This window comes from Bombina bombina, chromosome 1, assembly GCF_027579735.1.
Source record: "Bombina bombina isolate aBomBom1 chromosome 1, aBomBom1.pri, whole genome shotgun sequence".
Classification (NCBI taxonomy): Eukaryota; Metazoa; Chordata; class Amphibia; order Anura; family Bombinatoridae; genus Bombina; species Bombina bombina.
In genome coordinates, this window is record NC_069499.1 from 1,463,705,462 (window position 1) to 1,463,720,725 (window position 15,264).

The following is a 15,264-nucleotide window of genomic DNA, read 5'->3' on the forward strand; positions in this document are numbered from 1 at the left end:
TATATAAAGTTTTGTTTAATCTACATTCTCTGATAGTAAATCATTTTCTTTAGAAATTGAAAAACATGAAAACCTCTGTATGTCTGATGTGGAAGAAGTGTTGAAATGGAGGACAGAAGAATTAGAGTCATTAAAGAGAGAGAGGCAATTGATGGACAGTCTTCTAAAGATGTGCCAGACTGTGGATGAAATTATCAGAGGTACTAAACAACTATCTATGTTTGAAGCATCATATTTTCTTGGTATGGGAAAGATAGGCATTACAATTAATATTTGCAGAAACATTAAATCTTTATTAGCAACTCATAGCATTAGAAAAGTGGTATTAAAATATCTGTTAATATTAAAAAATATTTGTGGTGATAAGCTAATTCAACTGGATCACAAAATGAAACAGTGCCCCTATAACATTTTAAATAAAATGATGAACTCATTGTTGCAAGAGGAGGTCCTGTGTAAGAATTCCAGATTTATGTAATTTATGTTTAACCTCTTTAAAAGACCACAGTAAAAGGGACAGTAAACATCAAAAGTGTTATTTTTTAAAAAGATAGATAATCCCTTTATTGTCAATTCCCCAGTTTTGCACAACCAACACTGTTATATTAATATACTTTTTACCTCTGTGATAACCTTTTATCTAAGCTTCTGCAGACTGCCCCCTTATTTCAGATCTTTTGACAGACTTGCATTTCAGGCAACTAGTTCTGACTCTTAAATACCTGGGTTTAGCCTTTAACAAAAAATACAAAGAGAAAAAAGAAAATTTGATAAAAGTAAATTGTAAAGTTGTTTAAAATTACCTGCCCTATGTGAATCATGAAAGTTTAATTTGGACTTTACTTTTAATAAAAAAAAAAAAAAGTTTTTCTACATTTGAATGAGAAGTTATTTCTTTCATCAGATGGTGAGAGTCCACAAGCCATTGTGTCGGAATTAGGGCTTCAACTAACGATTATTTTCATAATCGATTAATCGGCCGATTATTTTTTCGATTAATCGACTAATCGGATAAAAAGAGAATCAATAATAGTTTTCTATGTTTTAAATAAAATACACATAATGAGTGTTACAAATATAAACTTCAGACTAAGGGGGGTAGTTATCAAGCCATCAACTTTTCTGACTTCGCCGGCCCAATACGCTCGCCTACCTTCGCCGCCGCGGACCTGAAAAAATACGCCTAAGTTATCAAAAAAAGCTGTCAAAAAGCCGCGGGGCGATGAGCAGCGGACTGTGAGAGTTATCACTCATCCGATCTCGCTGCTCTTCGGCTGTTTGACAGCTTTCTTGCTAGCCTGTCACTAAGCACTCACACTAAACTACACTGTTCTACCCCCTATACCGGCGCCCCCGGAGCCCCCCGCAACTAAATAAAGTTACTAAAACCCCTAAACCGCCGCTCCTAGACCCTGCCGCAACTATTACAAATGTATTAACCCCTAAACCGCCGCTCCTAGACCCCGCCGCAAGTCTTATAAATGTCTTAACCCCTAAACCGCCGCTCCCGGACACCGCTGCCACCTACATTACACCTAGTAACCCCTATCCTGCCCCCCCTATACCGCCGCCCTCTGTAATAAAGTTATTAACCCCTATCCTGCTGATCCCGCACCTCGCCGCAAATAAAAAAATAGTTTAACCCCTAAACCGCCGCTCCCTGAACCCGCCGCAACCTATATTAAATTTATTAACCCCTATCCTGCCCCCCACTACACCGCCGCCACTGTAATAAAATTATTAACCCCTAAACCTAAGTCTAACACTAACCCTAACACCCCCCCTAACTTAAATATTAATTAAATAAATCTAAATAATATTTATCTTATTAAATAAATTAATCCTATTTAAAACTAAATACTTACCTTTAAAATAAACTCTAATATAGCTACAATATAAATAATAATTATATTGTAGCTATCTTAGGATTTATTTTTATTTTACAGGTACCTTTCAATTTATTTTAACTAGGTACAATAGCTATTAAATAGTTATTAACTATTTAATAGCTACCTAGCTAAAATAAAGAGAAATGTACCTGTAAAATAAATCCTAACCTAAGTTACAATTACACCTAACACTACACTATACTTTAATAAATTATTCCTATTTAAAACTAAATACTTACCTGTAAAATAAACCCTAAGATAGCTACAATGTAATTAATAATTACATTGTAGCTATTTTAGGATTTATGTTTATTTTACAGGTAACTTTGTATTTATTTTAGCTAGTTAGAATAGTTATTAAATAGTTATTAACTATTTAATAACTACCTAGCTAAAAGAAATACAAAATTACCTGTAAAATAAATCCTAACCTAAGTTACAATTAAACCTAATACTACACTATCATTAAATTAATTAAATAAACTACCTACAAATAACTACAATTAAATACAATTACATAAACTAACTAAAGTACAAAAAATAAAAAAGCTAAGTTACAAAAAATAAAAAAATAAGTTACAAACATTTTAAAAATATTACAACAATTTTAAGCTACTTACACCTAATCTAAGCCCCCTAATAAAATAACAAACCCCGCCAAAATAAAAAAATGCCCTACCCTATTCTAAATTAAATAAAGTTCAAAGCTCTTTTACCTTACCAGCCCTTAAAAGGGCCATTTGTGGGGGCATGCCCCAAAAAGTTCAGCTCTTTTGCCTGTAAAAGAAAAATACAACCCCCCCCAACATTAAAACCCACCACCCACATACCCCTAATCTAACCCAAACCCCCCTTACAAAAACCTAACACTAATCCCCTGAAGATCATCCTACCTTGAGTCGTCTTCACTCAGCCGAGCAGCGATGGAACCAAAGTGGACATCCGGAGCGGAAGAAGTTAATCCTCCAAGCGGCGCTGAAGAAATTTTCCATCCGATGAAGTCATCATCCAGGCGGCGCTGAAGAAGTCTTCGATCCGGGCGATGTCATCTTCCAAGAGGCGCTGAAGAGGTCTTCTATCCTTGCGATGTCATCTTCCAAGCCGGGTCTTGAATCTTCCTCCCGCCGACGCGAAACCTCCTTCTTCACCGACGGACTACGACGAATGAAGGCTCCTTTAAGGGACGTCATCCAAGATGGCGTCCCCTCAATTCCGATTGGCTGATAGGATTCTATCAGCCAATCGGAACTAAGATAGGAAAAATCTGATTGGCTGATGGAATCAGCCAATCAGATTGAGCTCGCATTCTATTGGCTGTTCCGATCAGCCAATAGAATGCAAGCTCAATCTGATTGGCTGATTCCATCAGCCAATCAGATTTTTCCTATCTTAATTCCGATTGGCTGATAGAATCCTATCAGCCAATCAGAATTGAGGGGACGCCATCTTGGATGACGTCCCTTAAAGGAGCCTTCATTCGTCGTAGTCCGTCGGTGAAGAAGGAGGTTCCGCGTCGGCGGGAGGAAGATTCAAGACCCGGCTTGGAAGATGACATCGCAAGGATAGAAGACCTCTTCAGCGCCTCTTGGAAGATGACATCGCCCGGATCGAAGACTTCTTCAGCGCCGCCTGGATGATGACTTCATCGGATGGAAGATTTCTTCAGCGCCGCTTGGAGGATTAACTTCTTCCGCTCCGGATGTCCACTTCGGTTCCATGAAGACGACTCAAGGTAGGATGATCTTCAGGGGATTAGTGCTAGGTTTTTGTAAGGGGGGTTTGGGTTAGATTAGGGGTATGTGGGTGGTGGGTTTTAATGTTGGGGGGGGTTGTATTTTTCTTTTACAGGCAAAAGAGCTGAACTTTTTGGGGCATGCCCCCACAAATGGCCCTTTTAAGGGCTGGTAAGGTAAAAGAGCTTTGAACTTTATTTAATTTAGAATAGGGTAGGGCATTTTTTTTATTTTGGGGGGGTTTGTTATTTTATTAGGGGGCTTAGATTAGGTGTAAGTAGCTTAAAATTGTTGTAATATTTTTAAAATGTTTGTAACTTATTTTTTTATTTTTTGTAACTTAGCTTTTTTATTTTTTGTACTTTAGTTAGTTTATGTAATTGTATTGTAGTTATTTGTAGGTAGTTTATTTAATTAATTTAATGATAGTGTAGTATTAGGTTTAATTGTAACTTAGGTTAGGATTTATTTTACAGGTAATTTTGTATTTCTTTTAGCTAGGTAGTTATTAAATAGTTAATAACTATTTAATAACTATTCTAACTAGCTAAAATAAATACAAAGTTACCTGTAAAATAAATATAAATCCTAAGATAGCTACAATATAATTATTATTTATATTGTAGCTATCTTAGGGTTTATTTTACAGGTAAGTATTTAGTTTTAAATAGGAATAATTTATTAAAGTATAGTGTAGTGTTAGGTGTAATTATAACTTAGGTTAGGATTTATTTTTCAGGTAAATTTCTCTTTATTTTAGCTAGGTAAGCTATTAAATAGTTAATAACTATTTAATAGCTATTGTACCTAGTTAAAATAAATTGAAAGTTGCCTGTAAAATAAAAATAAATCCTAAGATAGCTAGAATATAATTATTATTTATATTGTAGCTATATTAGGGTTTATTTTAAAGGTAAGTATTTAATTTTAAATAGGATTAATTTAGTTAATAATAAAAATATGATTTAGATTTATTTAATTAATATTTAAGTTAGGGGGGCGTTAGGGTTAGTGTTAGACTTAGGTTTAGGGGGTAATAATTTTATTACAGTGGCGGCGGCGTAGTGGGGGGCAGGATAGGGGTTAATAAATTTATTATAGGTGGCGACGGTGTAGGGGGGGCAGATTAGGGGTTAATAAATTTATTATAGGTGGCGACGGTGTAGGGGGGGGGGGCAGGATAGGGGTTAATACATTTAATATAGGTTGCGGCGGGTTCAGGGAGCGGCGGTTTAGGGGTTAATACATTTATTATAGTTGCGGCGGGGTCAGGGAGCGGCGGTTTAGGGGTTAATATGTATAGAGTAGCTTGCGGTGGGCTCCGGGAGCGGCGGTTTAGGGGGTAATAACTTTATTTAGTTGCGGCGGTGTAGGGGGGACAGATTAGTGGTGTTTAGACTCGGGGTACGTGTTAGGCTGTTAGGTGTAGACAGCTCCCATAGAAATCAATGGGATGTCTGGCAGCAGCGAACTTGTACTTTCGCTATGGTCAGACTCCCATTGATTCCTATGGGATCCGCCGCCTCCAGGGGTGGCGGTTTGAAAACCAGGTACGCTGGGCCGTAAAAGTGCCGAGCGTACCTGCTAGTTTTTTGATAACTAGCAAAAGTAGTGAGAATGTGCCGCACTTGTGTGCGGAACATCTGGAGTGACGTAAGAATCGATCTGTGTCAGACTGAGTCCGGCGGATCGAAGCTTACGTCACAAAATTCTACTTTTGCCGGTCTGGAGCCTTTGATAACTAAGGCGAATCAGCCTCGCCACAAATACGCTGCGGAATTCCAGCGTATTTGAGGTTGACGGCTTGATAACTAGGCCCCTATAACTTTACATTAACACAACTGTTTCTTCCATTTTTAAGCAGCAGAGCACAGTTTTATAATTAAACAAAACAAAACCACAAACTGTTTGAAATGAGGTAGAACTAGAAAGAGTTCGACTATCACTGTTAATAACATTCTGTTATTTACTCTTTCAGAAACTTTGCATTGAAATGCAAAAATCTCAACATGTCCACATGCTTCTGGCTAAGGCTGGTTCTCTGTTTGCAGCTATATTTCCTGCAGCAGAGAAAAGGCTGTTGAGGTGTATAAGTAGGGTTTTGCCAATTTCACCAAAGTGGGATATTTATCTTTGTTAGCTCTTCACCAATGCTAAGTGTTTTCTACTTTGGCAAGTGGCCTCTCAATAAAGTAACCCTTGACTTCATTCTAACATAAAAATATCTTGAATATCTATATGCAATGGTAAATAACCAGCTATAAGGTTAGGGGAAATATCTAGTCCGCTCTAGAAATAACGAATATATACTTATAAAAGTTGAATCTGGTACATATTATCACAATTTATTAAAAATATAAAAAAACAATAAAAAACAAACTCAGAAGTGCTAAGGACTGTATATCAATAACAGTACAAAGCCTTACACATTTATTTATACAGTACATATAATCAGCAATAGCAAACGTTCTGCTAATAATTGTGCAAACAGATAATAGTGCACATCAATTTAATCTAGGGGCAAGGTGTAAACAACAAGCTTGGGGCAAGGTGTAAACAAGGTGTAAACAACAAGCTTGGCACTATATCATGAAAAGCATAGTTCCAAATCACTAGATTTAATAAAAACAATCCAAATGATGACTATTATATCTGGGTTGCACATAAGCCAGGGGTAGTTGTAAACATATACTGTCCTGAAAAGTGAAAAGTAGACGTCTGTAGACATCTTTTAGGCTAAGGACATAACCATAAAACACAATACCATATGCAGGAGTTCATTGGAGTGAAGCAGCTGGTGTTGTGCACAGACCAACTAATTGCTAATCGATTATGAGATTCGTTGACAACTATTTTCATAATTGATTATTATCGATTATGACGATTAGTTGTTGCAGCTCTAGTCGGAATATTCCTCTCTTGACCACTAGGAGGAACGAGGCAAGACACCTCATAGTTTTAAATCCTTCCCACTTCCCATGATCCTCAGTCTTTTATTTACTTGATGAGGTGACAATGAAGTGCAATATCTACTACTCATTTGAAAGGGAATCCTCTAACCGATCTGAGGCCTGAATCCTCCTCACAGTAACCTGTCGTTAAGAGGGGCAGACAATGAGTTATTCAGCCAGGCAGTGAAAGGTATTTTCTTAGTGAGAAATGTTGTAGGCCTCCCAGGTTAAATGTAGACTTGTCCACCAATCCCCTGGTCTACAGTGAGCTGCTTCTTTGCGGATCCACAGCCCTCCCCAGGGGGTTGTAAATGCTGTTACTAATTAAGGAAACAATTTGCTGCAGCTGAGGTAAGCCCAGTGGATAGAGGCGCGGAGTGGTAAGTACCTGCACCTCACAAGTCCACAGGCTATTAGTATGAACATGTACACATGATTCAAATAATCTGTGGACATATATTATGTGTACACAATACACCTTATACTAGCAGCTTTTAGCACTTTTAAAAACTTTTGTTGTTTGAGGTTACTGTTGCATTTATAATGCGCTTAGAATTCTCTTCCGAGCTAAGATCAGTATGTTTTATTTCACCTGCGCTAAATTTCTGTTTGTTACCTTTGTGTTTTAGCTTTTAGCGTTCACAAGGAGCGCAGGCATGCTAAGGGTAATCGGTTTTATTGCTTTTGAGTGCACCTTTTCTGTGTTATGATCAGTTACAGTGCTTCTGTAACATTCTCAGCATGTAGAGAGGTTCTCAGGACTGCTGGAGTTTGTAAGGTACTCTGATAATCTTGTGTGCCGTTTATATGTTTTGTAAGCATTTTTACTATTTCCCTTTTTTTTACGCTTATTTGAACTGTACCTTATGTTAACCTTTTAAGGGTTAATCAGTGATACATTGTGCCATTTTCTCCCCTTCAGGGTTAACTATTTGTGTGCTGTAAACTTCCTATTTGCTTCTATTTATCTCTGATACTTAAAGGGCCATTATACACTCATTTTTTCTTTGCATAAATGTTTTGTAGATGATCTATTTATATAGCCTATAAAGTTTTTTTTTTTGTTTTTTTTTTTAAATGTATAGTTTTGCTTATTTTTAAATAACATTGCTCTGATTTTCAGACTCCTAACAAAGCCCCAAAGTTTTATGAGAATACCGTCAGCTACCTACTCCAGCTTTCTCTTGTTTGTGTAAAGGGTCTTTTCATATGCAAAAGACGGGGGAGGGGGGGGTGTCTTATTTCCCACTTGCAGTGGGCTTTCCAGCAACCTTTTCAACAGAGCTAAACTGAGAGCTTCTAAGTTTTTAAACAGTTTTATACTGGATTTTTATATCTGTATCTGTGCATCTTATTCTTTATAGTAGAGTCTATTACATGCAGTTATATGAGAATAAGTGTATACTGTCCCTTTAAGCTAATTCCTTACTGTTACTGTGGAGCAAACTGGTGCAGCTCAGGCCTCTGGTGTGCCAGCTGATCATTTAGAAAGGAGATCCTCTGTTACTTTAACCCCTTCTAGTTTGTGTTTGCTTTGTAATGATTCTCGGATGTGTCCTTCTCCTAAACAGGGTCTTTCAGTGCTTCAGAGTGTGTAAGGGTTTATACCTCATAAAAGTTGCTCCCAGGAGAGTTCATCTGAAGGCTGTCCTTTGGCCTTTAGTTCATCAGGGAGCGGCCGCTTTAAGTTACCCATTTAAGATAGGGCTGTTTCTGACTAAGAGGATTCTTTTTCTGAGGATATTCTATCTAAGTCTCAGGACCTTGCTGGTATGGCAGAGCATGTGTCCTTTTAATTTCAGGCTTGAGCATATTCATGCATTACTGCAGGACGTTTTAATTGCTTTAGAGGTAGAGGATAGTCCTGCTACAGTGATATTTTTTTTAAGGCAGATCCAAAGCTTTCCTCTTTTCCCGTCCCTGATTCAGTTTCTGAAAATATTACTAAGGAATGGCAGAATCCAGGTATTCCTTTTTTTCTTCATCTTCAAAATTTAAATCTATGATTCCTCTCCTTTCTGTTAAAACTGAGATGTGGGTGACTGTTCCCAAGGTAGATGCAGCTGTTTACACTTTTGCCAGGCGTACTACTATTCCTTTGGAGGATAGTTCCTCTTTTAATGATCCTTTAGATAGAAAACTTGAAGGTTTTCATAGGTAATCCTATCAGCTTGCAGGTACTTTGTTTAGGCCTGCAGTCAGTGTAGCCGGTGTCGCTGCTGCCACTGCTGTGTGGTGTGATAATCTCTCAGAACTTGTTTCTGGAGAAACAACTCTGGAGGAGCTTTAGGAATCTACTGAGAACAGTAAATTTCTTTTTTTGTGATGAAACAGTGTATATTATTTGCATCAATGCTAAGAATGCTGCATTAGCTGTTTTAGCCAGGCAAGCTTTATTGTTTAAGTCTTGGTCTTCTTATATGGTTTCCTAGTGCAGATTGCTTTCTTTCCCTTTCCAGGGTAAAGCTGTTTTGGGCCTGGACTAGATGCTATTATTGCCACAGTCACACGGGGTGAGGGAGTTTTTTTACCCCGGGATAAGAAGTCTAAGGGTAAGCGTACAACTGCAGGGCGTTTTCGGACATTTCGACAATATAAATCTCAGAAAGATGCTTCCTCTACTCAGAGTTTTGGACACTCCATTTCTGATTGCGCCGGTGAGGCCTTGCAGGATTTGGTTTGTGGATCTGGTGCAGAAGTTCTTGAGCCCGCCTTGGAGGCTTCCTCTAAGAAAGGATCTTCTTTTTCAAGGCCCTTTCTCGCGCTAACGCCGCTAGAAGTAAGGTTTTTCCTCGCATTGGGTAGCGCTCATATTACAAGTTGAAAGTAAAACATTTTTGCTCTAGCGCTAACCTGATGCACACAAAAAACTATTTAATGATAAAATATTTTTTTAATTGATTTTTAAAGTGTCAATTTACAGAAGTAGAGAAAAGGTTAGCAGTACATATAAAACATTTTCACCATATCGTAAAGACTATCCTAGTGGAGATCCGGACTTCCTATCTGTACGTAGATCTGCTATTTTAAATGTCTGCATTAGTACAAAGAGTAGTTTCATCTGCCCTTAATCATTATAAATGTTCAGGGTCATATTAACAAAAGTAGGCTGTTTGTAGGTATGTGGCCATTCATCAGTGTTACCCGGCTGACTTGAGGAATTTTCATAAGCCAAGCCTGTGAAATGTACCTTTTAAAGAAATAATTTTATATATACAAATATAAATCAAAATTTATACTTACCTAAAAAATGTATTTATTTTTCATGGTGGTGAGAGCACTCAAGTCCATTACTCCTGGGATTCAATTCCTGGCCACTAGGAGGAGGAAAAGATTCCCAAAACTGCAAGAGTACTCAATCCTTCCTACCTCTCTGGTAGTCTTACGTATAGCCAACCAAGGAGAAAGACAGGAAAGGACAGTGCAGGGAAAATAGTTTGCAAAACTAGAACTGCTGCCAGAGAAAAATGAGCTAAGTTGATTAATTGGGCAGGCCTAATAGACTCCCACCACCATGAAAGAAAAAAATGTATCAGCTAAGCATATTTTTTTTCCCCATGATTTGGTGAGAGTCTACCAGCCCTTTACTCCTGGGAACTAATACCCACGTTGTGGTACATAAAGAGCTAAATCACATTGATATATATATATATTTAATGGTAGGCACCTAATTTCCAGACACAGCTGCCTGGAAAACTTTCCTACCAAAAGCCAATTCTTAAGAAGCGGTAGAATTTAGTACAGGTATGTTCAAGTAAGCTCTCTGAATTAAGAGATTTGACCATGAAAATAAAGAATCAGCTGTGGCCTATAGGCCTCTGCATAAACCCGAGACATGGACAAAATAGAGGACCTTCTCAAATCCTATTTATGCTGTAGATAAACATAAAGGATCCCAGAGAAGAGATTGGCTTAATTACTGGTTTAACCCTGAGAAAAGCTTGAACACACTCTGAATACCAGAAAGATGAGCAATTTTCTATTTAATAGAATCAAAAAGGTCAAAATTTGAACTTTCAAAGAGCTAGCAGATAAACCCTTGACTTGAATCCACTGTAAAAAAATTACGTAATTCTTGGAATTCTGGTTAAATGCCAATGAAAAACCCTGCTTTTCAAATCAAGAATTAAATACTTTCAATTCTTTTAAATAGAAACATGGTGTGGAATAAAGAATTACAACAGCCCTGGAGAAACCTTGCTGTGTAAAAATTATGCATTCAGTCTCCAAACCGAAAAGTTGAGAGATCAAGATGATAAAATGGATCAAAACTGGAGAATTGTACTAAGTCCGTGGACCACATTCGGCTATTCTAATCTTAAACTATCAGAATTATTGATGATAGCTTTTGTTTGATTCGATGTATCACTCTTGGAAGCAGAACAGTAGGAGGAAATATGTATGCTAGACGAAAAAACAAGTAGTTGCTAGTGAATCAGCAAACTCTGCTTGAGGCTCCCAGGACCTTGCAAAATAACTGGGAAGCTTGATAATTAAATGAGAAGCCATTAGGTCTATCTTTGAAAGACTCCACTTCTTGACTATCTGATAGAAGACATCCAAGAGAAAAGACCATTCCACTGGGTGAAGGGATTGGGGAATGAGATAATAGTCTTCCCCGATGTTCATGCCTGGATAATGAATCACAGAAGAGATGCAGAAATAGTTTTCTGTCCATTGAAGAATTCAAGAGACTTACTTCATCACTAGACAAATGCATGTTCCCCTTTAATGATTGATATATGTCACTGCAGTGACACTGTGTGATGGAAAAGCAGTTAAGTCTCCTACTTCAAAAGAGGCCATCTTTGTAGAGCCCAGAAGATCACTTGGAGTTCAAATATATTTATTGGTAACCTTTTATCCAGAGGAGACCAAACTTCTTGCTCTCTTCTGGACCATCATACCGCACCCTAAGCTGAGAGCCTTATGACTGTTATGATTATTGTCCAAGTTGGAGAGGTCTTATGAGAAACCGAGCAGACAGAATGGCTTCTGAAACAACAATCATCAGACCTTGCACTTCCATACAGAGCACTACCATAGGGTTAAGAATCGACTGGAACTTTGCATAAGTTGAATATAACTTTTAGCTTCCTCTGATCAGATGAGTATAATCTCATAGAAATTGAGCCTATGATCACTCCTAGGAAAGACACCATGGTTTGGGAAGATAGAAAGCTCTTTGGAACATTAATTTTCCATCCATTAAGATAATTTGTATGATAATTTGCTAAATATAAAAATAGAGACAAAACCAAGATATCGTCCAGGTAAATAGCTACAGAAATGCCTTGAGCATAAAATACAGACACAGAACCCTTGTGAAAATTCTGGGAACTGTAGTCAGACCAAACGGAAAAGCTATGCATTTGAAATGCTTCTTGTGGATAGGGATATGAAAGAAGCATCCTTCAGATCTAAGGTGAAAAAGAATTGACCCTGTTAAGGTGAAGAATAATTCAGATTTTTTTTTCCATTTTGAAGGACTGAACTCTGAGAAATTTGTTCAAGGTATTTAGATCCAGAATAGATCTGAAAAGTCCGACTTTTGGGAACTATAAAAGGTTGGAATAAAAACCCTGACCTTGTTCCAATAAGGAAACTAGGGTGTAGTCCACATGAGGGTGATACTTCCAAACACATTGACAAAATGGCTTGTGCCTTTACTGAGTTCTTTGGAATGTTGAACAGAAAAAAAAATCTTTCACTGGGGAGGCCTTGATCTGAAGCCTATTCTGTATCCCTGGGAAACCATGTTCAATACCCAGGGATCTCGAACACACTGAGCCCAGGTCCTCTAAAAAAGGCTAAATCTGACCCCTACCAGAAGAAGATCCGGATTGGGGGCCATACTTTTATGCTGATTCGGTAGAAGTGGATGGCTATGTTGGGAAATTAGATCTATTGTAAAAAGGAAGTTCTGGAAGAGTCATACTTCAGAGAAGATAATTTTTGGTTCCTAGCTTGATTAATGGAACACAAACTATTGGGAGTCCTGCCTTTTCCCTTAGATATTTTCTCCTAAGGAAGAAAGCTCTTTTACCTCCTGACACAGAAGAAAAATAGCATACAGATCAGGACCAATAAAATCTTTCCTAGAAAAGAAAGAGACAAAAGAATTTAGAAAAGGTCAGCTGACCATGATTTTAGCCACAAGGCATTTTTGGTCAAAAAGGCTAACGCCACATTCTTGGAGTTAATCCAAAAATATCAACAATTGCATCACATATTAATGCATTGGCTGACCTAATAAGGTCTAGATGAAGTTGAAAATCCTCATCCATAGAGATGTCTGAAATCTGACCAGACAAACTGCACACCATAAAGTAGAGGGTTCTGCAACATAGGCTATAAAACAGCTGTTCTGAATAAGAAACCTGCTTGCAGAAAAGCCTTACTATTGTAAAACTCTAGTTTCCTGTCCATGTATGAAGTACTGCCCTCCAAAGGAATAGTAGTGCGCTCCACTAAGGTAGAAATGACTCCGTCAACCCTAGGCATGTACTCCCAAAGTTCTGAAATTAGAAGATGAAAACAGAAGAATCTTCTTAAATTTTGAAGCTGGATTATAAAAGATATCAGGCCTTGCCCATTTCTTGGTAAATATTACAGAAACTGACTGGAACAGGAAACCTCAATAGCTTTAGCAATAGGACTATAAATAGATCCAATTTTTAAATACACTTTTTCTTCGATGATTTAGGATCTTTTACTCCTATTGTACATAAAACCTTCTTCAGTAGAGAATAAAGGATTTCCAATTTATACATGAAAAAAAAATGAATCTGAGTCTTGTTCAGTGACAGAATCGTGCTCATCCAAATTACATTCGCCCCAGAAGACAAATCTGAGGAAACAGTCTGAATTAGATCTTTAGCTGATTTAGCTCTTTGTGAACCAGAATGGAAAAATAATCCACAGTAGGTTGACTGTCAGACGTACATGTTTTGTGCTTACTTGGAGGAGGCATCACCGGCAACATTTCAGAGACAGTGGAGTGCACAAAAACATTAAAACATAGAGGATCCTCAGGGGGGTTGAGACAACTATAAATCTGTATATTTTATTACACTTGAATGCAGAGTTATTTCTATGTACTGAGTGACCTGTGAATGTTGGAACTTGTGACCACTGTTTAATGTATATGTAAAAATTCATGAATAAAATTCTTTTCAACATAAAACATTGAGGAAAATCTGATAAACTGCTTTGTAAAACACAAACAGATGGAGGACAGATGACTTTAGATGCAAGAGCAACATTAGACTAGTTGGCATGCAATAGGAGATCCATACAAGTATTGTAAAATTGTGCCGGGGGTTACAATAGCAACAAGGTTACAAAGCACATTTGTAAACTGATTGGCCTATCCATGGATCTACCCTCCAAATGATCTACGCTTAGAGAAATGGGGACAGTTTCAGTATGCTCCATGGTAGAAAATAATATAGACAGACAAAAAGAATACAAATGGATACACCACAGTATAAAATCTGAAATGTATACAGAATACTAATTTGAAAAGAAAAAATGAATAAATATAGGTAAAACACAAATTCACATTATAATACGTAAATATTCAAAGTATTTATAAAATAAACTAACCATCACAAGAAGTTCTCAGCTTACTGTTATCTCCTGAACACACAATACAAAGTTACACTAAGACTAAAAATATGTATAGTGGTGTAAGCTCTAATAAAGCTGTCCAATGGCTATGATGTACTGGGTCAAATGAACTATACCTACTAATAGCCTGTGGACTATGTGAGTGCAAGTGAAGTTGTACTTACCTAATCTGCACTCACGTCACAGCAGCAGATCATTGTCTTGATGACCTAACAAGAGGAGGCTAGGGGACCGGTCCCTGCGATACCTGTGGCAGGCTTGTGACTAACTCCATCACCAGGAGTAGTTGTGTCACTACTCTATACTCCAATATCCCCTTTGTCTTTCAGTAGCTGCTCTTTGAGGTGAAAATGGGTCTCAAATCTGTCTGAGGACTCCTCTCAATGAAGAATCTGGAGCACCTCAATTTTTCACCCACCTCCTGAGAGGCAAATATTAGACTGGCTTACCAGAGAGGTGGGAGGGATTGAGTACTCTTGCAGTTTTGGGAATCTTTGCTTCCTCCTAGTGGCCAGGAGTTGGATCTTAGGAGTAATGGACTTGTGGACTCTCACCACCTTATGAAAGATATATATATATAGAGAGAGAGAGAAAGAGAGAGAAAGAATATAACTCATTGTGTAGTTCATTAACAAATCTAGACAGGCCCGAAGGCTTGTTTTCCCACAGAAAACCTCTAAGCTCTGTGAACAGCGATACTTTGGCGTAAAGGGAATCTGCTGAAAAGCAGACTGAAGTAAAAAGGTGTGTCGTGTACTTAATTTGCATATCTTACCCAGAATCATTTTCTGCATTGGAAACAATGTAGTTCAGAGGTTTTCTGTGGGAAAACAAGCCTTCGGGCCTGTCTAGATTTGTTAATGAACTACACAATGAGTTATTTTCTCTATATTTTGTGCGTAGTGGAGGATTTTAAACTCACCTTTTATCTCCCCCTAATTTAAAATGTTGTTGTATTCTGCCCGGAATCAACTTCACCCAGCAGTGATTCAAACCTTCTCCCAGCTGATGAGTAGCAACAACTACGAAACAGTCTGTCCTGGGATGGTTATGAATCAC

At 37.8% G+C, this 15,264-nt stretch overlaps 1 protein-coding gene across 1 annotated transcript in view; it reads left to right on the forward strand.

The window, feature by feature from the left end:
* RNF213 (ring finger protein 213) overlaps positions 1–15,264 on the forward strand; it is an 881,087-nt gene that overhangs the window by 479,695 nt on the left and 386,128 nt on the right. Inside the window, exon 16 of the mRNA XM_053706514.1 lies at positions 54–200. Within this exon, the coding sequence (XP_053562489.1) occupies positions 54–200 (147 nt within the window). The remainder of the gene's footprint in view (positions 1–53; positions 201–15,264) is intronic.